Here is a 23,308-nt window from a genome sequence, read left to right as displayed (position 1 = left end):
ACCAGAGGACACTGTGGAAACTCATGGAATGCAGGGGCCATTTTGGCACTACAGGGCCCTCTGGAGCCAAAGGAACCCATGGACAAATTGGAATCTCATGGAATCAAGGTGCCATTGTGACACTACAGGGCCTTAGGGATGCAAAGGAGCACCAGGACTCTGTGGAATCTTGTGGGACGAAGGGGCCATTGTGACACTGAGGAATCCCATGGAATCCAGGGGCCATTGTGACACTGAGGAATCCCATGGAATCCAGAGGCCATTGTGACCCTGAGGAATCCCATGGAATCCAGAGGCCATTGTGACACTGAGGAATCCCATGGAATCCAGAGGCCATTGTGACCCTGAGGAATCCCATGGAATCCAGAGGCCATTGTGACACTGAGGAATCCCATGGAATCCAGAGACCATTGTGACACTAAGGAATCCCATGGAATCCAGAGGCCATGGTGACACTGAGGAATCCCATGGAATCCAGAGGCCACTGTGACACTGAGGAATCCCATGGAATCCAGAGGCCATGGTGACACTGAGGAATCCCATGGAATCCAGAGGCCATTGTGACACTGAGGAATCCCATGGAATCCAGAGGCCATTGTGACCAGGCATTATGGAGCCAAAGGGACCCTTGGACACTGCAGAACCTCGTGGAAACCCGCACACTGTGAAACCTTGTGGTCCCACGGGGCCATTTGGACACAGTGCAGGCTCATTAAATCAAGGGGGCTTGGTGACACTGAGGGGCCTCCTGGAGCCAAGGGGACCCTGTGAGAGGACGTAACCTTGTAGAGTGAAGGGACCATTGCCACACTGTGGAACCTCTTGGAACCAAGGGGCCACAGTGACACTGAAGAGTCTCCTGGCCCCCCCTGTGCCTCCCCAGAACTCCATGGGATCAAGCAGAGCCGCTGCCTCCCCCCTGCCCCACGGACCGGAGTCGCCGGCTCTGCCCCGCTGGGACACCTCTGGAGTCAGCGTGTTCTTGGGCAGCACAACTCACCTCAGGCCAGAGAGTTTCCCACATTTTGCTTTGCCCCCTCTTTCCCCTGGTTTTGTTTTTTGTTCTTTGTTCACTCAGGGGGAAGAGGGGGAAGGGAGGCACCTGCTGATCCCTGGTTTTGTCTTTACAAAAGGGAGTTGGGGCAGGGGGGGAGAGAGGAGGCAATTTCTCTCTCGGCTCTTGCTTTGAACTGTTCTGTTGGTATTGTTGTTTTTGCTGCCATATTTCTTGTCAGTAAATTGTTATTTTTTCACTTATACCTCCTGGTATTTTTGTCTCCCTGTATTGGTGGGGAGTAAAAGGGGAGTGAGTTCATTTGATTGGAGTTCCCTGCCCAATATGTGTCTTTAAACCAGGACAGGTTGCTCAAGGGCTCCCTGAAATTTGGCATCATCCACAAAGGACTTGAAAATACATTTGGTCCCATTGTACAGAAAGAGAATAAAGATGTTCTACAGTGGTGTTCAAGGGCTGGTCACCGAGGGATTTCATCAGGAAGTTGCTACCAAGAGGACTTTGTACCATGGATTTTTTTGGACACTCTTCATTCAGCCAACTTCCCACCCACCACATCTTCCACTTCTGCAGTCCAGTCTGGCTCTAAGAGACCACAGCAGACCATGTCAAAGGCCTTGCTGGAGTCTGGGCACACAACATCCTCTTCTATCCCCTCCCACAGGGGTTCTGCAGTCCCTGCCTTGTCCTTCCCATGCCTGGCAATGGCTGCAGGAGGACTTGCCCTCTCCCCTTCCCTGCTGAGCCTGAGCAGTGTGGAACTCTGCCAACCCTCCTTGCTGCCCTGTTTGCAGACTGCTTCCATGTCTGCCTTTGCCAAGGCCCCAGGAAGCTCTGGGATGGCTCTGGCCTTTCCAAGGGTTTGGGAGAGGTCTCCCAGTGACACTGCCCAGCCTTCTCAATATCCCTGACACCAAAACCTTTTCCATAGCCCACACTTCCAGAGGAGTGCCCAGGACACCACACAGGTTGTCCTGGTGGTTCTGGACAATGAGAAGGGATTTCTTCCTCCAGGCCAACCCCTCCAATTGGATTGGAGTGCAGCTGAAAGGTTTCCTCAGCATTTCCCTGGTGCCTCCCTGCCCTGAAGGTTTGTGGCCATCAGGCTGGAGCTGAGGGGGTTGGGCAGGTGCCTGAGGAGGGGGTAGAACAAGGGCTGTGTCCAACTGTGCCAGGAGGGCTGTGCTGGGCAAGGATGAGGAGGCTGCAGAAAACAGTGGCACTGGGGAGGGGAGAGGAGCAGCTGGAGAGACCTTGTGCCTGCCCACGCTGGGCAGGAGCTGCCCCAGGATGGCAGCTCTGAAGCACTCCCAGGATGTCCCTGGGAACAGGAGGGGAAGATTGGATCTGAAAATGGAACCTGGAAAGCAGAGAGCAGGAGTGTCATGGTGACACTGCAGGAGAGTTCCAGCCCTGGAGCAAGGTGACAGAAGAAGTGCCCCAGTCCATGCCCTGCCCTCAGAAGATCCCACAGCATCCTGGAGATGCTGGAAGGGAGCCCAGCTCTGCTTCACAAGTTCCCAGGGCCTGTCCCTGCCTGTGCTCCAAGGGCTTCCAGCCCCCAGGACTGTGCTCAGAGAGCACTCAGGCCTTACAGGGAGAAAGGGGCTCAGGAGGACAGTGTGGAAGGGGCAAGAGAACAGCTCTGGGAAGACCAAGCGCTGCTGCTCCCTGGCAGTGCTGCTGGGCTGGGATTATTGTCCCCTTCCCCTTTGCAAATACATCCTGTCCTGCAGTGTGCTGTCCTTTGGGAACAGCTAAGAAGAAGGATCTTGGACAAAGAAGGCACTGCAGGGTCCTTTATATGGTTTAAATACTCCGAGAGTACAATTCATCATTTATACATCTCTGGGTCAAAAGGTGAACACTAAATTAGAAGGCCGGTGCATAATAATATTTAATTGCACAGAAACTTATTGTGAGAACAACTCCATGAACTCCACAAAAAACCTGAGCAGAAAGGCTGGGCCATTAGTGAGACCCATTCTGAATGCTACAGCCCAGAAAACAGGCACTTGATTGCTCCTGGAAAGCATCCAGTCATCATTTCTCTCTGAGCATCCTTGAACTCCTGGTTTCTCAGGCTGTAGATGAGGGGGTTCAGTGCTGGAGGAACCACTGAGTACAGAACTGACAGGGTCAGATCCAGGGATGGGGAGGAGATGGAGGGGGGTTCAAGTTGGAAAATATGGCAGTGCTGACAAACAGGGAGACCACAACCAGGTGAGGGAGGCACGTGGGAAAGGCTTTGTGCTGTCCCTGCTCCCAGGGGATCCACAGAGCACAGCCTTTACTGAGCTCGCTCACTTCTACTTTCACACACAGAATATAAACATATTCTTGCAGAAACACTTAGGCATCCAGCAGCTGCCTTCAACCAGACTGCTTTGACCTTGTACTCTTTATATCTCAAGGCTGTGACCATGGGAACTATCTAGTTAGCCTTACTGTTCTCATGGAAAACGGTCTAACACTCTGTAATCCTTCAAAGCCCTCAAGCTTCAGGGGCTTCGTGGGGCTGTGACTTCCCCCCACAGCTCAACACTGCCCAGGATCCTGTCTGATTCTGAGAGTCCTTGAATTCTTCATGTCTGAGAGGAAAAGGCTTTGCATTTAAGTGCTTCTTCCTAAACTGAGAGAACAATTTCTATGTCCCAGTGCCTCCCCAAAGCCCCTGACTTTGTGTGCTTGGTCAAATCTTCCCTGTAAAATACCTTGTGGGGATCTGGAGCTGTGAGCAGGTCTGACCCTGCAAGAGCACGGCATCCAAAGGATGCTGCCCTCACCTCCAAGGGATTTCTCCTTGCCCACAGCCCTTCTCCCCCAGCCCTGGCAGCAGCTCCCGGGCCGGCTGAGAGTTGCCCCTGGCAGGCAGCAGAGTCCCTGCCCAGCACAGCGCCCTGGGCTGCAGGACCCTGCTCTGCCCCACAGCCCTGGGCACCCCTGGCTGCACCCCCGGCTTCACAGCCGCACTGAGATGCTCTTTAAGGTCCCTTCCAAGCCAAACCATTCCATGATTCCGGGACTGGTGGGGGAGGTGGTGGTCGGAGCCGTCGGGCACAGAGACCCCAAAATGCTGGAGTTTTCCTTTCTGGGTGGAGGAAGGAGGGGGCAGCAGAACTGACACCTTGGACTGACGGCAGGCAGACTTTGGCCTGTTTGGGAGAATGATTGCTGGAGTCCCTTGGGAGTCAATCCTGAAGGGCAAAGGAGTCCAGGAAGGCTGGAGGTGCTTTAAGAAGGAAATCTCAAAGCTCCAGGAACTGTGCCCATGTGCCCTAAGACAAGCCAGGAGGCAAAAGGCACAACTTGATTAAACAGAGAACTTAGACTGGAACTCAGGGAAAAAAGAGAGTTTATCACCCCTGGAAGGAGGGGCAGGAAACTTGGGGGGACTACGAGGATGTGGTGAGGTTATGTAGGGAGAAAATTCAAAGGGAAAAGGGCAAACCAGAACAGAATTTGACCATTGCACTTAAAGACAGCAAAAAAATGTGTCTCTGAATCCATGGGCAGCAAAAGGAGGGCTCAGGAGAGTCTCCATCCCTTGCTGGGTGGAGAGGGCAGCCCAGTGTCAGGGGAGGAGGAAAAGGCTGAGGGACTTGTTGCCTCCTTTGCCTCAGTCTGTACTTCTAAAACCACTTGTCCTCAGGATCCCCTGAGCCCAGGGCTGGAAGCTGGTGATGGGGAGCTGAGTGAAGCCCCTGTAATCCAGCAGGAAATGCTCAGTGACCTGCCCTGCCAGTGACACCCCCACAAGGCCCTGGGCCCAGAAGGGATGCACCCGAGTGCACCATCCCACGGCACGGGCAGGACATCCAGGGGATCAGGCCCAGCCAGTGTGGGGTTGGGAAAGGCAGGTCCTGCCTGACCAACCTGGTCTCCTCCTCTGACAAAATGACCCCCTCAGAAGCTGAGGGAAAGGCTGGGGATGTGTCTGTTCTGACTTCAGGAAAGCCTTTGAGCCCATCTCCCCCAGCACCTCCTGCACAAACTGGCTGCTCATGGCTTGCCCAGGGAACTGTTTGCTGGGTGACAAAGTGGCTGATGGCTCAGAGAGTGGTGGGGGATGGAACTAAATCCAGCTGGGGTCGGTCACTAGTGGGGTTCCCAAGGGCTCAGGCTGCTCCTGTTTAACATCCTTCTTGCTGATCTGGATGAGGGGATCAAGTGCCCCCTCAGTACATTGGTTGATACCATGAAGTTGGGTGTGATTGTGGATGTGCTGGAGGGCAGGAAGGCTCTGCAGAGGGATCTGGACAGGCTGGATCAATAAGGCCAAGTGTCAGGCCCTGCCCTTGGGTCCCAACAACCCCCTGGAACGCTCCAGGCTGGGGGCAGAGGGGCTGGAGAGCTGCTCAGCAGGAAGGGACTTGGGGGTGCTGCTTGACAGCGGCTGGATATGAGGCAGAGTGTGCCCAGGGGGGCAAGAAGGCCAAGGGCATCGTGGCCTTTGTGGAGAAGAGTGTGGCCAGCAGGAGCAGAGAACTGATTGCCCCTCTGTGCTGGGCACTGCTGAGGCCCCACCTCGAGTGCTGTGTCCAGTTCTGGCCCCTCAGTGCAAAAAGGCCACTTGATTCCAGGAGATTCTGCAGTCTCCCAGCTTTCCTTCATATCCATGAGGCCCTCCAGCGTCACAATGGCCCTTTGATTCCAGGAAGTTCCACACTCTCCCAGAATTCCTCTGCTTCCATGAGCTTTGCAGGGTCTCAATAGGCCCTTGACTCCATGAGGTTCCAAACTGTCCCAGGGTTCCTTTGGTTCCAGGAGACCCTGAAGTGTCACAACAGCTCATTGATTCCCTGACTTTCTCTGGTGTCACAATGACCCCCTTGATTCCAACAAAGGCACCCTATCTAAATTTGTTCTTTGCAAACTGTCCTTGCTGTCACCTCCTGGCAGTGGTTTCATGGCCCCTGTCAGAGCCAGCCCTGTCCCTGCACTGACCCAGCTCTGCTGCCCCACAGATGCTGGATCAGGAGGGGGAGGCCCACGGTGCAGGGCAGTGCACTGGGACTCATCCTGGAAGGGACCTCGGCAGGTTTCTGGGCCAAACCAAAGCACAGCCAGTGGAGAAAGGGACACAGGGATGGGCAGTTGGTGTGCTCTGCCACCTCAGGGGGAGATGCAGAGCTACAGGGACACCCAGCCCATGTGGATCCCTCCAGGAGATGGTTCCCAGGTCTCATCTAGGCAGTGGGTGCTCCGGTTTGATGTTCACTGGTGGTTACACCCACCCACACCCACACCAGTCTCATGTGCACACACACCAGTCTCACCAGAGTCTGGCCCCCCAGAGAACACAAGACCTCATCATTTGTCAATCCCACTCCAAAAAGTGGCACTGGGACCTCCCTCCAAACCCAGAGCACAGAGTTCCCTTGTCCTGAAAAGTTCTTGGCAATGGAGGGATGAAGCAAACGGGACAGACTGTGGGGATCCCTTGCCGGGCATGGCCAGGGATGGGCACTGACCACTCACCTGTTTGCACGTGACCAGTGAATCCGAACAATCGGCCCCAAAGACTGCTCAGAGACAATCTTTTATCTTTAAGCAGCAAGGTAATTCTTTATTCAATGTTGGGAGCAAGCCAGCTCGCACTGGACAAAATTGCTCAACTTGAAAGTGCAAAACTAAGCGAATTTATACACTTTAGATACAGGGTTACCTCATTTATTATACATACTAATAAGCAGGCTGGTCTCTGGGCAGAGTCTTTCCAGACATGCCCAGTCTTCTACTGTGGGGGGCTTCTCCTCAAGCCTTCATCCCTCTGGTGGTCGCCATGGACGTCTTCCTCAATTTGACCTCTTCAATCAGGTGACCTGAATTCTTCAAGCTTGCAAAATCCTGGCTCTGGGCCTTCTAGATCTTATTCAAACATCTGGGTTACCTAATTTATTACTGTGTGTGTACTACTCCTATTCTTTCTATAATAAGGCCTTTGGTCCAGTGACCAGAACAGAACATGAGATTAACCAGTGCTCCGAAAATGTTCTTCCAGCAAAACAGGTATTGGGTTTCTCAGCAGGCCAAGATATCTCAGTTAACTCTTCTAGGCCTGGCTCCTGTTTCAATCCTCCTTCTGGCCCTTCTTGTGGATGGGCATCACATGAGCACCTCCACTCATCGGGTCCTCCCTAGTGAGCCAGGACTGATGGTAAATGGTGGAGGGTTTCTGCTGAGCTCTCCCTCCAGCTCCCTCAGCACCCTTGGATGAATCCCTTCTGGTCCCATAGACTTGGGAGTGTCTCAGTGGCTCAGCAGATCACCAGCTGCTTCCTCCTGGATTACAGAGGGTCCATTCTGCTCCCTGTCCTTGTCTACCAGCTCAGGGGGCTGGTTGTCCTGAGGATAACAGGCCTTTCTGTGAAAGACTGAGGCAAAGAAGGCATTAAATGCCTTGGCCTTTTCCTCATCCTTGGTGACAGTGTTCCCCCCGGTGTCCAGTAAAGGATGGAGATTTTCCTGTGCCCTCCTTTTGTTGATGATGTATTATATAAACCCTTTTTATTACCCTTTACAGAAGTAGCCAGATTGAGTTCTAGCCGAGCTTTTACCTTTCTAATTTTCTCTCTACATGGCCTAACAACATCCTTGTACTCTTTCTGAGCTGCCTGCCCCTTCTTCCAAAGGTCATAAACCCTTTTTATTCCCCCAGTCCCAGAAAAGTTCCCTGCTCAGCCAGGCCAGTCGTCTTCCCTGCTGGCTCATCTTGCAGCACACATGGACAGGCTGCTCCTGGGCCTTCAAGATTTCCTTCTTAGAGTATGTCCAGCCTTCCTGGACCTCTTTGTTATTAAGGACTGTTTTCCAGGACACTGTCTCAACCATTTCAGTGTCCTGAACAGGCCAAAGTCCACCCTCCAGAAGTCCAAGGTAAAGGTTTTATTGACCCCTTCCTTACTTCACCCAGAACTGAAAACTCCATCATTTCATGGTTGCTGTGCCCAAGACACCTCTGACCATCACATCTCCCAGCAGCCCTTCTCTGGTCAAATCTTCCATCTCTCTTGGCCAAGCATTATTCCCTTGCCAAGTCTCCCATCTCCCTTGTCCCCGTTCCCCTTGACCTTCCCAAATCTGCCATCATGTTGGGAGTAGCTTTCTGATGACATTCATGACTTCTGATTCTTTGCCTTCCCACAGATCAGCTGGGGGCTACTCAGTTCCTGTGACAGAAGTGACCTCACAGCTGGCACCCAGAAGGACAAGGAGCTCCTGGGCTGTTGGTCCCTGTCCAGTGCACCCAGCAGTCCTGCACCGCTCCTGAGGTACCTGCCTCAGCTCAGGCCTTCCAGCTCGTGCTCCAGAAGAGCTCCCGTAGGTCCTGGGACACTTTTCCCAGTCCCAGAGGGCTTCAGCTACCCCAGAGAATGCTGGAGCCACTGGTGGCCTCTCTGCAAACAGCTGACTCAAGCCCTGAACGTAGATTTTAGGAAATAGTGGAGCCCTCTGACATGAAGACTTCTGTGTACTCTCTGGAGAAGTCTTCCTTCCCAGATTCATGAATGTTCTTTGTGCAGTCATTTCCCAAACACATTTTCTACCAACAGTTTGAGTGGTGAAACATTGCTCAGAGGTTCTTCTCAGTTGGTATTAGCACATTTTATATCTCTCCTTCTTCCTCGCTTTTTTTTTCTTCCTCTCTATTTTTGATGAGCTCTCAAGGAAAAGATTGCTTGACTTGTGGGATAACTCAGATTGGAAGAGTTTCCTTTGCAATGGTCCTTGCACCAGTGTCTTCAATTGGATCAGGTGTGACTTTGGTCACCACTGTTCTGATTAATTCTTATAATCCACCTGACCTGTGGTCCTGCATGCCCCCTCTGGCATGTGTAAGCATCTTCCAACTCATTCAGGTTTACTCAGCTGTGCAGCAGAAGCTGCTCCAGGGATCTCTGAAGCGTCAGATTCTCCCCCCAGGACGGCAGTCGCCACATTTATGCCCCAGAAAAGGCCTGGGCACAGCAGGATCTGCCCATCTCCAGGACTGCCTGGACTTCCCTGGAGGGTGTCCCTGGGCAGGTCCCACACAATTCAGTCCAACAGCTGATTTTGAAGGTGACTCAAAATTGTTGCTCCTTTTGGAGTTTGTTAATTTTTAAGGGTCTTGACTGAATTCAATCCCTTGGTTTCAAGCTGATGGGCTCTCTCAGACCAGTCTCTCCTCTTATCTATGTGGACAATGAGCTGGGACCACTCAGGGGACTAATGACTTCAGTGCTCTGGCTGCACATCAACACAGCTTTGTTTCATTGCTTCAAAACCACCATCCCCTCTTCTCCCCCTGGAATTTCAAATCACCCTGGTTTTGGAGCCATGTGCTCTGCTCCTCTCTGCCTAAAAACAAAATCAAAAGATGAAAGGGAAAATGCCAGTCTTTATTGCACATTTTTTCTCATGCTTCTTTCTGTGAACTGTGAATTTTCATTTAAAAGCATAACAACTTAATTAATCGGAGATTTGAGACTTGAATAATGAGTTTCATCTGCTCCACTGCAGGCCCTTATGGAACTTGTTTTCTCCAGGCTCCCTCTGTAGTCAGTGGAGACAAGAGAAGGCTCTGGAGGCTGGGTTCTCCCAGTCTAAAACTGGCAGGCAAAGGAGAGGTTACAAATCTCTTCCTGGCACTGTTCTCTTGCTCTGCATTTGGGTTGGAACATTTGACAGCAATAGCAACGAGCAACTGTATGGCAACAAGTGCCTTTTTGTGCAGACGGGTGTGAGGTGGGACTCTGTGACACACTGTGTGGATCCATAATAAATTTTGGTCATTATTTAGAGTACTAAAAAGTCAAGTTATACTTGGTCCCTATTCTGCCCTCCCCTCTCTTTTCCTGAAGAACCAGAGAGCAAGAAGCTGTGGCAGAAAGCAGGGGATTGCAAAATACTTGATATTGCTTATTTTGGAATCAACAGATTCTCAGGGATTCCCAGTGCAAAAGGCCAACACTGAAAAGTAGAGACAAGAGCTTTAAACATGCAGAGTGGATGTGATTTCATGGGTTAGCATCTGTGCAGTAGAAGAGAGGCTTTTGGCACAGAGGTGTGACAGATGTTTGCCAGAGGTCTGAGTGAGCCTGGGATTTCCCAGGAATGGGGTGAAATAGCCAACAGCCTCTCCAGAATCCTCTGTTCTGGTGAAAGAATTCTTTGTGAGTATTTGGCAAAGTAGAAATAAGACAGCAAAATCTCTGAGGACTCTGAGTGAAATGTGAAACAGAAAAATCAGGGTGTGAGAATTGCTTGAAGGACGATCTCTGGGCTGTACAGGAAGAGTGCAGGAAATGAAAGGAGCAGAGAGGGAAGGACAGAACATTTTGTCCTGCCTGTGAAATTATCACACTTGGTTTTGCCATGTTCCTGTCCCGGCAGGATGAACTGAAATTCAGCATGGGAGCAGCAAATGAAACAACAGTTACTGAGTTCATCCTAGAGGGTTTCCCAGGGCTTGATCAAAGCCTGCAGCTGTTTCTCTCTGTGATCCTTCTGCTCATGTACCTGACAACAGTGACAGGGAATGCAACCATCATTTTCCTCGTGTGTGTGGATCACCACCTGCAAACCCCCATGTACTTTTTCATTAGCAACCTGGCGTTCCTGGAAATCTGGTTTACATCCTCCACAAGCATCAAATTGTTTGCCATCCTGAGTTCTGATCAGAAAACCATCTCGCTGAGCAGCTGCTTTGCCCAATCCTATTTCTATTTCGCCCTGGGCTGCACAGAGTTTGTCCTGCTTGTTGTCATGGCCTTTGACCGCTGGGTTGCCATCTGCCACCCCCTGCACTACGCTGCCACCAGGGAGCCTCAGCTCTGCCTCTGCCTGGTTCTTGCTGCCTGGCTCCTCGGCTTCACCCTCCTGAGCTACCGCCTGCTCTTCCTCTCTCAGCTGTCCTTCTGTGGCTCCAACAGGATCCCCCATTTCCTTTGTGACAACTCCCCCTTATTCAAACTGTCCTGCTCTGACACCAGCCTGCTTTGGAAAATAGACTCTGTTTTCTTATCGTGGGTCGTGCTGGGTTCCTTCTGTTTAACTCTGGCATTTTACACGTGCATCCTTTGCTGTGTTCTGCAGCTTCCAGCAGCCTCTGGGAGGAAGAAAGCTTTTACCACCTGCTCTTCCCATCTCATCACCTTATCCATTGCATATGGGAGCTGCATTGCTCTCTACATGTGTCCTTCAGCAGATGTTTCCTTGAAGACCAACCGAATTGTAGCTTTGCTGAACACAGTCCTGTACCCATTCTTAAATCCCTTCATCTACAGCCTTAGGAACAAGGCTGTGATACTGGCACTGAACAAATCCATTGCCAGTACAATAACAAAGCTTTTCCCCTAATCCTGATGCATTTCTGGACATAAATTCCAAGGATCTGCTCTCATCTGTTAAACAATAGCAGGGCATATGTGTGTGACCTCCAAACACGGATGCCTCAGGAGATTTGTGCTCTTGTCAGCTTGTGTCAGGTTAAGTGATAAGAAGCTCATCTGCACACACAGACAGGGCACTAACAGTGGGAGGAGGAGTAACTCAGTTAATGCTCTGCCCTGGCTGCTCCATCACTGCAGGGCCATCAGCTCTCCAAGAATCCATCTCCAAACAGAGAGAGCACAGAGGAACAGTGGCAAGTGACAACCCCAATGCCAGGCTCTGGGAAATGGATCCCATGTCCCAGCTCTTTCCAGGGCTGCCCTGGGAGAACCATCAGCCCTGTTGTCCAGGTCTGAAACCCCTCAGTCACTGAGAGCAGATCCCCATTTGGCCTAGGGGGATTGTTGCCTTGGAGTGTAGGACACATGATGGGATGCAGGGGAAGAGCAGTTTTGGATAACACAGGACTGGAGGGAAGTTGAGGGGAGGACCCCAACCAGTGCAGTCTGTTCTGTCTTCTCATTAAACTTAACTTCCAACTCCTGTGTGAGCCAATTCTCTCTGCAAGAGCTCGTGAGCACGGGGGTGTGAGTGCAGCAACTGGAGGAGGAGCAGGGCCCTGAACAGCCCCCGTGTCAATAGTGCTGACAACGGAGCCACTGGAGCGACTGGACTGCAGGGTTCGTGTGTGTGGGCGCGGGGCTGGCACGGGGGGAGTGGAAGGCTCAGACAAAGTTATTAAAGAAGCCCTGCTGTTGAGTCACGAGGTACAGAAAGGATCCCCTTGCTTTCTAAATGCCTTCTCAGAGAGGAGCCCGAGTGTGGCTGGATCCAGTCTTAGCCTTGGGCTGTGTCAACAGTTTAAATTTAAGGAATTACAGAGGTGTGATTAAATAATTTTGTCTCACAGGTTTTAACGATGGCAGATCAGATGTATTTATATAAAATGAATTATTTATTATGACAAATGAACAGACAAGTGAACAGATGAAAACTCTTAATCAGATTTGTTTACTACACAGTGTAAAGACTAAAAACCTACTAGTAGGGTATAATACAGCATAAAGTAGTACAGTGCACTGTATCAAAGCAATTATATTAAAGCAATTATATCCGAACCTGCAAAAGAAACAAGCATTAAGAAGAGATTGATATAAACCACCATACGAGATAGCAGGCAGATCTCTCCTTTCACTTAACCCCAGGGGAGTGACCATGAAGAGGATTTGTGGATCTATGGGAGGTTGGGCTGCTTTTCCTTCCAAAAGGAGCATCACTCCAGTTGGAGGGAGACCATTGGAGTGGTCCATGTTTGGTGTTGGAAGTCCCATCATTGGAATGCTTTCATTTGAAGGAGTGGGAAACAGAACAAATCCAGCAGTTCCTGCTGTTTGTTATCAGTGTCACAGCCTGCATTAGCTTTCGGGGTGAGTTTCTCTTCCAAGGGTCAGGTGGCATTTGCTCTCTGTGTGTTGTATGGGAGTGGCCCTTAGGGGACATCACTCTGAATTCTTTCTTCTAAAATCGTGAGTTGCAAGGTCTTGTTAGGATGGCTGGCTAATCCAGGGATAAATAACCATGAAATATTAAATATTATTATATTTATATTAAAAATACCAGAAACAATGTCCTGTAAACAGAAAAAGATAAACCATTTAATGCTTTTCATTATAGAGGTTCTGATTCTGTTGCAGCTTTACCTGCAGCAGATTCATTGCTCACTGCACTGTCCAGGACAGGGGGTTCCTCTGTGTCCAGAGCTGTTTTATTCCCATACAGGGAATTTGGGAGTCTCCCCACGGAGCTTCCACAGCCACGTTGGGAGACAAAAGTCCTTCCCACTTCTGCTTGAGCAGTTTTTTGTCTCACGTCTGGATATACATCCAGTTTTCTGTCTGTTGAGGATATACTTGAACATCAAGGTCATTAGAGAAGCTAAAATAACAAACTTATACAATGGTAAGAGTGGTTCAGAATGTGGGAAATGTCCATGGGGAACTGATCCTGTGTTGGTGCCCATTAGAGTCCATAATCAGCCAGGATAATGGGCCTCGAGTGTCCATCAGACACAGGTACAGGGTCCCTTTGGTTCCATGTGGCCCCACAGTGTCACAAGGAAACCCTTTTGTTCCATGAGGTTCCACAGTGTCCCAATTGCCCTGATGATTCCATGAGGTTCCACAGTTTCCCAGGGTTCCTTGGGTTCCACAGTGTCACAATGGCCCCTTGATTCCAAGAGGCCCTGCAATGTCACAATGGCCCCTCGATTCCAAGAGGTTCCACAGTGTCCCAGGGTTCCTTTGTCTCCATGAGGTTCCACAGTATCACAGGGTCCCTTTGGTTCCACAAGGCCCCACAGTGTCACAACGGCCCCTTGGTTCCACAAGGCTCTGCAGCTGAAGCACTGAGGCCTGAACAACATCCCTGAGCCAAAGTTGGCCTCTGGATGAACCTTCCAAATTAACATAGCTCTGTGAGCTTGTTTATTCAAGCACAGGAAAGCTGGACCCCCTCCCAGCAGAGATGGAGCTCTCCCCTACGAGTGGATTTCCCTTCCCCAGGAGGGGTTCTCCAACTCTTGGCTGTGACCGGGGCTCCCCCGCTGCCGTGCGGGCCTGGCTGAGGGGAACGGATGAGGGGAACTGAGGATGCATCTTTTCTCATCACTCCAGGCACTCTTTGTAGGAACGATGAGGTGCATTACTGAGCTTATCCTTTTGTAATTCTTTGCTCTTTTGCACTACGGAGAAATGACACACTTGTTCCTTAGAGTTGGTGTCTGTGTGTCTTGTGCTGTCCCTCTTCCCCTGGAGAAACAGGGTCCACTGTGACACTCCAAGGGCTCATGGAACCCAAGCAATTTTGGGACAGTGTGGAACCTCATGGAATCAAGGGACCATTGTGACATTTCAGAACCTCATGGAATCAAGGGGCCATTGTGACATTTCAGAACCTCAAGGAATCAAGGGGCCATTGTGACATTTCAGAACCTCATGGAATCAAGGGACCATTGTGACATTTCAGAACCTCAAGGAATCAAGGGGCCATTGTGACATTTCAGAACCTCAAGGAATCAAGGGGCCACTGGGACTCTGCAGGGCCTCATGGAAGCAAAGGAACTCAGGGACTCTATGGAAAGTCATGGAGCCAAGGAGCCATTGTGACATTGGTGGGCCCCACGGAACCAAAGGAACCCTGAGATATTTTGGAACCTCTTGGAATCAAGGGTCCATTGTGACACTGTAGGGCCTCATGGAAGCAAAGGAAAACTGGGCCACTGCAGAACCTCATGGAAGTAAGGGGCCATTTGGACATGGCAGGGCCTTTTGGAACCAAAGGAGCCCTGAGACATTTCAGAAACTCATGGAATTAAGGGGACATTGTCACACTGCAGTCTTAAGGAGCCAAAGGGACCCTGGGAACCTCATGGAACAAAGGGAGCATTTGGACACTGAGGGGCCTCATGGAAGAGGGAAGCCCTGCAGAGAGACCTCGACAGATCAGAGGGCTGGGAATCACCAACCACAGGGAGTTCAACAGGGGGAAGTGTTGGATTCTGCCCCCAGGATGGGGCAACCACGGATGGACAGACAGAGCAGGGAATGAGAGGCTGGAGAGCAGTGCCAGGAAAGGGCCTCGGGGGTCCTGGTGGGTGGCCAGTTGGCCCTGAGCCAGCAGTGCCCTGGCAGCCAGGAGGGACAACCCTGTCCTGGGGGCATCAGGCCCAGCACGGCCGGGCCAGGGAGGGGATTGTCCCACTCTGCTCTGCCCTGGGGCGGCCTCACCTGCACCATTGGGGCAGTCTGGGGGGACACAATAAAATAAAGACATTGAGCCCTTAGAGATTTTCCAAAGGAGGCAACGAAGATGGGGAAGGGCCTTGAGAGGTTCAGTTTCTAAATCAGCAACACTTTCAAAGATCTGTTTATGAACGGACAGCAAGATCACGGAGGAGCAGCTCATGGCTGGCGTGTGTAGGAGCCCAGGAGAGCAGGGGCTGATGTGAATGTGTCACACACCCACAGCCGGAGGGCTCTGGAGCCACCCAGGGACTGCTGGGCAAAGAGAGAGAACAAGGTGTGAGAGGAGCAGGGGCGGTTCGGAGATGGAGCAGCGCTTTCTTGGGACAAACATCCATGTTCCAGTCCCTGCAGGCACAACAACCAAGGGGCATCAGCACAGAAGTGCCCCCAGGGAGCGCGGGCAGCGCCTCCGGGACCCCTTTCCCTTCCCGCCCTTGTTTGGGGAGGGTCCGGCGGGATTTGGGGGTCCCGGGAGGAAACCGCAGGGGGAAGGGCTCATCTGACTTCTCCTCCTTTACGTTCACGGCCAACAGGCGCCAGGGGGGTCCCGGGAGGCTGTGGGGGGTCATGAGGGACCCCCAAAACTCCCCAAAGTCCCCAAATCCCCCCAAATCCGCTGCCCCCCATGCTCCCGTCAGCGCCACCGCTTCCCGCCTCCGACCTCCCATTGGCAGCTGCGCCCGCCCGTCACTGCGCTCAGCCAATCACCGCTCGGGAACGGGGTTGGGGGCGGTGCCTTGGAGCCGCGCCATTTTAGCCGTTTCTTTGACTAAAACTCCCGTCCTGCCCCGCGGCCCCTTTGAGCTCCGCCATTGTCACCTCAGGGCCCCCCAAGTGTCCCCAGGGCCCACTCAGGACCTCTAAATGCCTCCTAAGCCCTAAATGCCCCCATGTTGATCCCCTCGAGCCTCCATGGTGCCCCCACAACCCTTTCCTACCCCCTCATGGCTGGGCTTCGCAAACGAAGATTTAGGAAGGCTCTATCCACATTTATTACAGGCACACTGGTGGCTAATGAGGCCAATACGAGATAGACATATCTGATTGCAAAAGGCACAGCAGAAAGACTCCTTAGGTGGTGTATTCTGCAGGACACGATTCTTTCTGCGCTGTCTTTTCTCCTCGAGAGTGATCCTGTGAGCGTTCTCAAAGGAAGCAGCAGCGTTATAGATGGTGTGTCTCCAGACCTCCTGACTGGAGGCCAGAGTAGACCAGCGATGGAGATCAATGTGGCCAAGGCTGAGATGTTGCTTCAGGGAATCCTTGCATCTCCTCTTCGGGGCTCCTCTCTTGCGGCAGCCGGTGGCAAGTTCACCATAAAGCAGGACCTTCGAGAGGGGGTGGTTGGTCCTTCATCCTGGAGACATGCCCTGCCCAGCTCAGCTGTGTTCTCAGCAACATGGCCTCAATACTTGTGACTGCTGCCTGTTCTAGAACAGACGTATTGGTCACATCATCTGACCAGGGGATGTTTAGGATTGTGCGGAGACAGCGTTGATGGAAGTGTTCGAGGAGTCGCAGGTGGTGGTGGTGGATGACCCACGGTTCGGACCCATATGAGAGAGTAGACAGCACAATGGCTCTGTAAACACTGATCTTGGTGCTTTTCTTCAGGTGTTTATTTCGCCAAACTCTTTGATGGAGCCTTCCGAAAGCTCTCGATGCCTTTGCTAACCTGTTGTCTGTCTCTCCGTCAATCTCACCGCCCGAGGAGATGAGGCCACCCAGGTAATTAAACTGCTGGACTGATTTGAGCTCTGATTGGCCAATGGTGATGTGGGGGTGATGGAAGCCTTCCTGAGGTGCAGGTTGATAGAGAACTTGTGTCTTCTTCAAGCTGACGCCCAGCCCAAAGAGCTCAGCAGCCTCAGCACAGCAGGATGTTAAACGCTGCAGAGCTGCCACTGTGTGAGCCACGAGGGCGTCGGCGTCAGCGTAAAGCAGCTCCTGGACAAGATGGTTTAAGGTCTTAGTGTGGGCCTTCAGTCGCCTTAGGTTGAAAAGGCTTCCAGGGGTACGATATGGGATGTAGATCCCACCTTCTTCATTGAGGTCTGCCATGGCCCTTTGGAGCATCCTGCTGAAGAAGATTGTGAATAGGGTTGGTGCGAGAACGCAGCCTTGTTTCACACCATTGGTTATTAGAAAGGGCTCAGAAAGTGCATTGCCATATCTGACTTGGCCGTGCTGATCCTCGTGGAGTAGATGATTATTTTAAGGAACTTGGGGGGACAACCTAAACGTTCCAAAATCTCCCACAGACCTTTTCTGCTCACAGTATTGAAAGCCCTGGTGAGCTCAACAAAGGTTCCATAGAGACCTTTGTTCTGTTCCCTGCACTTCTCTTGCAGTTGTCTGAGAACAAACCCCATGTCTGTGGTCCCCCTGTTGGCTCTGAAACCACATTGGCTTTCAGGAAGAAGTTCTTCTGCTCTAGCGGGTATTAGTCTGTTCAAGAGCCGTTAAACCACTCTGGGACTACAGCTCCCATCGTGCCCCGCGGCACGAGCCAATCACAGCCGCGCCTGCACTTCCCATGATGCTCCGCGGCCCGTACAGACCCGTTATCGGCGCCGTCCGGGATCCCTGAGAGCCCCCTCACACCCCGATGGGTCTCCTGACCCCTGCTTGGGACCCCCAGCAACGCGCCCAGCCCTGACCCCCAGCCCGGGGAAGGCAGATCCTGTCCCTCACGCCTTGCTCAGGGCTCTGCCAGGGCACTGGCATGGGGGTGACGCTGAGGGAAGGACAAGGGGGTGACAGAGCCCCGAGAAAGTCAAGGCAGGGACTACAACTCCCGTCATGCTCCGCGCCCCATTGAGCCCCGTTACAGCTGTGTTTGCAGACCCCCAAGTGCCTCCCACAGGCTCCCCGACCCCTGAGGTGCCCTCAAGTGCGCCCCGAGAACCCCAAAGTGGCCCCTCGGACCCATAAATGGCCCCTCGGACCCCGAAGTGCCTCTTAGAGCCACTTCTGGGACTTCAGCTCCCGTCATGCCCTGCGGCCCCATAGAGCCCATTGTACCCGTGCCTACAACTCCCGTCATGCCCCGCACCCAGAGCCCCGATAAATGCCCCCAGTTCCTCCAAGTGTCCCCAGACCCCCAAGTGCCCTCAAATTCCCTCCCCCGACCTCCAAGTGCCCCCCCGGGGACGCCCAAGTGTCCCAAAATGCTTCCCGGACCCCAAACTGACCCACAAGTACCCCCCAGGATCCCTAAGTGCCCCCCCAGTGCCAACTCTTTATTTGTGTTCCTGTTCGTCTAAAACGTTTCTCGCACGGGTTTGCCCTGGGGGAGCTGAACCCCATTGGTGGCAGCGGGGATTGGCTCACAGCTGAGGAGTGTCTGTTACCAAAGGTGAAACTTGGGGCTTTCAGATTGCTGCAAAGAAAGAAGAAAAACCCCTCTGTGCTGTGTGCAGCCGGTTCTGTGAGCAGAGCAGGACCCAGGAGACTGATGAGAGACATGATGGGGTTGGGGAGATGTGGAGCAAGGTTGTCCACACTGTGTCAGACCTCAAGGGACAGTTCTCCAAATAGTCCAGACCTCCTTAGGAGAGACCCTGGATCAAGATCAGTTCGAGAACGCTGCAATCATTTCTTCTCCAAAGAGAAAAGTAATAAAGTACACCCTTTAAAGTAGGAATGCATATTTGTTAGAAGCTCTTTGAACTTTCTCCATAACTACACAGGCAACCTTCTTAATTAACCCTCCTAGATTAGAGGGCAATCACAGAAGTTCCATGGTTTATTAGGACCTGGTTTATCTCAATGAACCCCGTGGTGTACTTGGTGCTGAGCCTTTGAACCTCAGGGACTGAGAGGACATTGCACAAACCTTTCCAAGGGTCAAAGAGAAACTGAAAGTATCTCAGAGCATTAATGGGTGCAACTGAGGACCATTCCCAAAACAGGCTCCTCATGGACCCCCTTGGAGGAGATAACGGGGGGCCACGATTGCACAAACCTCTCAGTATCAAAAGCAAAACCCAAAGTCCCCCTAAAAACTGAACTCCTTGAAAGAATTAATGAGCCCCAGTGAGTGTCACTACTGACACAGGCTCTCAGGGGACTGGTTAAAGCAGATAATTGCAGATGATTGCACAAACCTCTCAGAGATTCAGTGTGGAAAGGAAAATGAAAAGTACTTTGAAAATCCTGCGGTCTCTTGAAGCATTAAGGAGCCCCCCAAGGGCCATTCCTGACAAAGCCTCCCCAGGGACTCTCCAGCAGATCCTTGGAGGCCGTGAGTGCAGGGAGGCAAAGGCTCTGGGCAGCAGCTCAGGTGCTGAGCACAGCCTGGCTCGGCTGGAGGCAGCAGAAAGGCCCAGCCCTGACCCCCAGCCCGGGGAAGGCAGATCCTGTCCCTCTCACCTTGCTCAGGGCTCTGCCAGGGCACTGGGATGGGGGTGACGCTGAGGGAAGGACGAGGGGGTGACAGTGCCCAGCCTTGCCGGGCTGTGCCAGGAGGCCACGAGGCCCCAGGGCCTCAGCACAACGTGTGTCCTCCCAGCCCGTGGTGGCACAGACCAGGCTGTGCCCGAGGGGACAAAGTCTTGGGACCTCTTGGAGTTCTGGCCCCGTCACTTGATGTCCCTCTGTGAAGGAACAAACCACCTCTCAGAGGTGGCTGACAGACCAGTGCTGGGAACAGTGGTTTCCAGGGCCTGGTGGGTGACAATGGCCCTGGGGCACCTTGAGCAGGGGGTCCAGAAAACCAGGCCACAGATCAGGCCCTCCAGGATTATACCTGGAGGCCTGGCTGTGGACGGTGCCATGGGCCCCCTTCCTGCAGCCTCACTCTGTAGCTCTTTGTCCTGGTTTAAGCCCCCCTGGCAACTATTCACCACCCAGCCCTTCGCTCACAGCCCCCCCACCCCCGGTGGGGTGGGGAGAGGAATCAAGGGAAAAACTTGCAGGTGGAGATAAGAACAGTTTAATAATTGAGAACAAAGTAAAATATAATAATATAGTGAATAATCAGAGTAATGATGATTAAATGGAAAGGAAAAAAGTACCAAACAATGCACAATGCAATCGTTCACCACCCCCTGACTGATGCCAGGCCCCCCTTCCCAAGCCCAGATCAGTCCCCCATCCCAGGTAACTGCCCCAGTTCATATACTGGGCATGATGTTTAATGGTGTGGAATATTCCTTTGGCCATTTCAGGTCACCTGTCCTGGCTCTACTGCCTCCCAGCTTTTTTCTTTTGGGAACCTTCTCACTGGCAGAGCAGGGGACATAAAACAAAACCAAAACCAAATTCCTTGATTTAGGATTATCACGACTCAGTAAAACCCCAAACATGAGTGTGTTATCAACAATATTCTCATTCCAAATCCAACACATGGCACTGTAATGGCTACTGAGACTAAATTAACTCCTTCCCAGCTGAAAACAGGACAATATCCACCCCTTACCCCATTCCAATGATGTCATGCCAATTCTCACACTTCCCAATTCCCCATCACATTTCCTATTTATCTATTTGGTAGATATGAATACAGACATCATTCCCATAGTGTGTGGAACACCTCTGTCAAATGGTCATAAAATGTCCACAAAAATTGTTTGTTGAATTCATTCAGTCCATGACTTTGGCCTCCATCCCTGGGAACAGGAAAGCTGTGTGGGAGGTGTTGGATTGTTGCGTGTGGCACTTTGGAGTCAGTTCTGACTCCACTGTTCAATTGTTGTTCAGTTTGATCAAAGTTCCTCCTTCCTTCCGAGGGAAGTCAAGGCTCAGATCCCCAGAACACTTGTGGTTGAGGTCGATGCTGGGAGGTGCTCAGGTGATGCACACGTAGCCACCACAGAAGTGTTGGTTAGTTCTTAACATCAGATTTAATTCATTGGCTATTTTCACCCCAAATCAAATCCCCTTAAGGCACACACAGGAATTCCCACTCTCCCACATCAGCCACCAAGTACACTCGTGTCCTTGAGCAACATCAATCCCACGGGTGGGTTTGCCTTTGCCTGAGGCAGGAATAACCCAGACTGTTCTCCTGCAGCGGGTCGACCCTGGCCGGATGCCAGGTACCCACTAAAGCCACTCTCTCACTCTCCCTCTGCAACTGGACAGAGGAGAGGAAAACACAGCCAAGGATTCATGAGCTGAGATAAGAGCTGGGAGAGTCAGTTGCTGATTACCTGCAATGGGCAGAACAGACTCAAAGTGAGGATATTACTTCAATTTATTGCTAACAGGATAAGAGCCAAAGAGTGAGAAATAAAACAGTCTTAAAAACACCTTCCCCCCACCCCTCCTTCCCTCCATGTTCTCCCTCCTCCCTCCCAGCAGTGCAGGGGGACGGGAATGGGGGTTGCAGTCAGTTGTTGTTTCTGCTGCCGCTCAGAGAGAGGAGTTGGAGTCCTTCCCCTGCTGCCCTGGGGTCCCTCCCACAGGAGACAGTCCTTGATGGACCTCTCCAGCGTGAGTCCACCCCTTGGGCAGCAGCTCTTCCCAACCTGCTGTCCCGTGGGTCACTCCTCCATGGGGTCAGTCCCTCATGGATGAGCTGTCCCGGCGTGGGTCCCCCACAGGGGCCACGAGTCCTACCCAGGAAAAACCTGCTACAGCCTGGGCTTCCCTCTCCACGGGCTGCAGGTCCCTGCCAGGACCCTGCTCCATCCTGGGCCTGCCACGGGGTCACAGCCTCCTTTGGGCATCCACCTGCTCTGGAGTGGGCTTCTCCAGGGGCTGCAGGGGGGTCTCTGCACCTGATGCTCCCCCAGGGGATGGAGGGGGGTCTCTGCACCCCAATTCTCCCCTATGAGCTGCAGGGGGGTCTCTGCACCCCAATTCTCCCCCATGAGCTGCAGGGGGGTCTCTGCACCCCAATTCTCCCCCAGGGGCTGCAGGGGGGTCTCTGCACCCCAATTCTCCCCATGAGCTGCAGGGGGGTCTCTGCACCCCAATTCTCCCCCATGAGCTGCAGGGGGGTCTCTGCACCCCAATTCTCCCCCAGGGGCTGCAGGGGGGTCTCTGCACCCCGATGCTCCCCCAGGAGCTGCAGGGGGGTCTCTGCACCCCGATGCTCCCCCATGGGCACAGGGGCACAGCTGCCCCACCCTGCTCTGCCCCACGGGCTGCAGGGCCTCAGCTCCAGCACCTGGAGCTCCTCCTGCCCCTCCTGCCCTGACCTTGGGGTCTACTTTGTTGTTCCCATGTTCTCACTCCGCTCTTCCCTGGCTGGAATTCTTTCTGTCCCACAGCCTTCTGTTCTTAAATATGTTATCCCAGGGGTGTTACTGTCACTCCTGATTGGCTTGGTCTTGGCCAGCAGCAGGGAGTCCGTCCTGGAGCCAGCTGGTGTTGGTTCCACAGGACAGGGGAAGCTTCTGGCAGCTTCTAAGAGAAGCCACCCCTGTAACCCCCCCCAGTGCTACCAAACCCAGCCACAGAAACCCACCACATTTCCCCAGCATGTTTTTCATGTGCACTGCAGGAACTTTGTCCCCTTCCACAGCACGTAAATATGCTGACTGGGCAGGGCCAGCCCGACTGGCAGATCCTCTGCTGTTGAGGAACCTTTGGTAAATGTGTAACCCCGTGTTTGCAGCCCCACCAGCCTTTGCCCTCAGTGTCCTCTTCACCTGTCCCTTGCATCCTGGGATCTCCCCAGAGGCTGGTGCATGACAGGGGATGTGATTCACCCGCTCAGGGCCAGGTTCTTTGGCCCAAGTGTCTCTGAGGCTGGTTCAGAAATGAGTTCCACTGTCTGATTCAGTTCTTTCAGGGGTTTCATGTCACCATTAAAACTTGCTTCTCCAGGCCCAGGACAGTGTTCCAGGCAGTGCCTTGGGACACAGGAGATGTTTCCAGCCATCCAGTGTTGGTTCCCCCATTGCAAGCACATGGCATTGCTGAGGGGTTTGGGGCAGTGGGATACAGACAATCTGCCAGGCCTCCCCATACTTATATTTCAGCCATTGTGAGCAAAACCCTCTCTAAACAGGTTTTTTGGATGTCCAAACACTCCTCAGTTTGATATTTCTGAGTCTAAATCTTCACAAAACAAGTGTTTCTCAGCCCTAAAGCTCCCTAAAGCAGTTTTTTAGACCCCAAAATATCCCTAAATGGGTGTTTCTGAGCCAAAACTCTCCCT

At 52.5% G+C, this 23,308-nt stretch overlaps 2 protein-coding genes across 2 annotated transcripts in view; both read left to right on the top strand.

The window, feature by feature from the left end:
• LOC127461281 (uncharacterized) overlaps window positions 1-23,308 on the top strand; it is a 111,145-nt gene that overhangs the window by 77,169 nt on the left and 10,668 nt on the right. The window lies entirely within an intron of this gene.
• Window positions 10,376-11,450, top strand: LOC127461284 (olfactory receptor 6F1-like). The gene has a single exon (XM_051768963.1). The coding sequence runs from the start codon at window positions 10,376-10,378 to the stop codon at window positions 11,357-11,359; it is 984 nt and encodes a 327-aa protein (XP_051624923.1). The 3' UTR covers window positions 11,360-11,450.

The sequence above is a fragment of the Manacus candei genome, unplaced genomic scaffold, assembly GCF_025592945.1.
Source record: "Manacus candei isolate 608988 ecotype Guabito, Panama unplaced genomic scaffold, ASM2559294v1 h1tg000099l, whole genome shotgun sequence".
NCBI classification, from domain to species: domain Eukaryota; kingdom Metazoa; phylum Chordata; class Aves; order Passeriformes; family Pipridae; genus Manacus; species Manacus candei.
The sequence above is the reverse complement of the archived record's forward strand: the minus strand, read 5'-3'. Positions and strand labels throughout refer to the sequence as shown.

Coding starts and splice junctions, on each gene's coding strand:
- LOC127461284 (XM_051768963.1), top strand. CDS start 10,376: ATGTTCCTGTCCCGGCAGGATGAACTGAAATTCAGCATGGGAGCAGCA.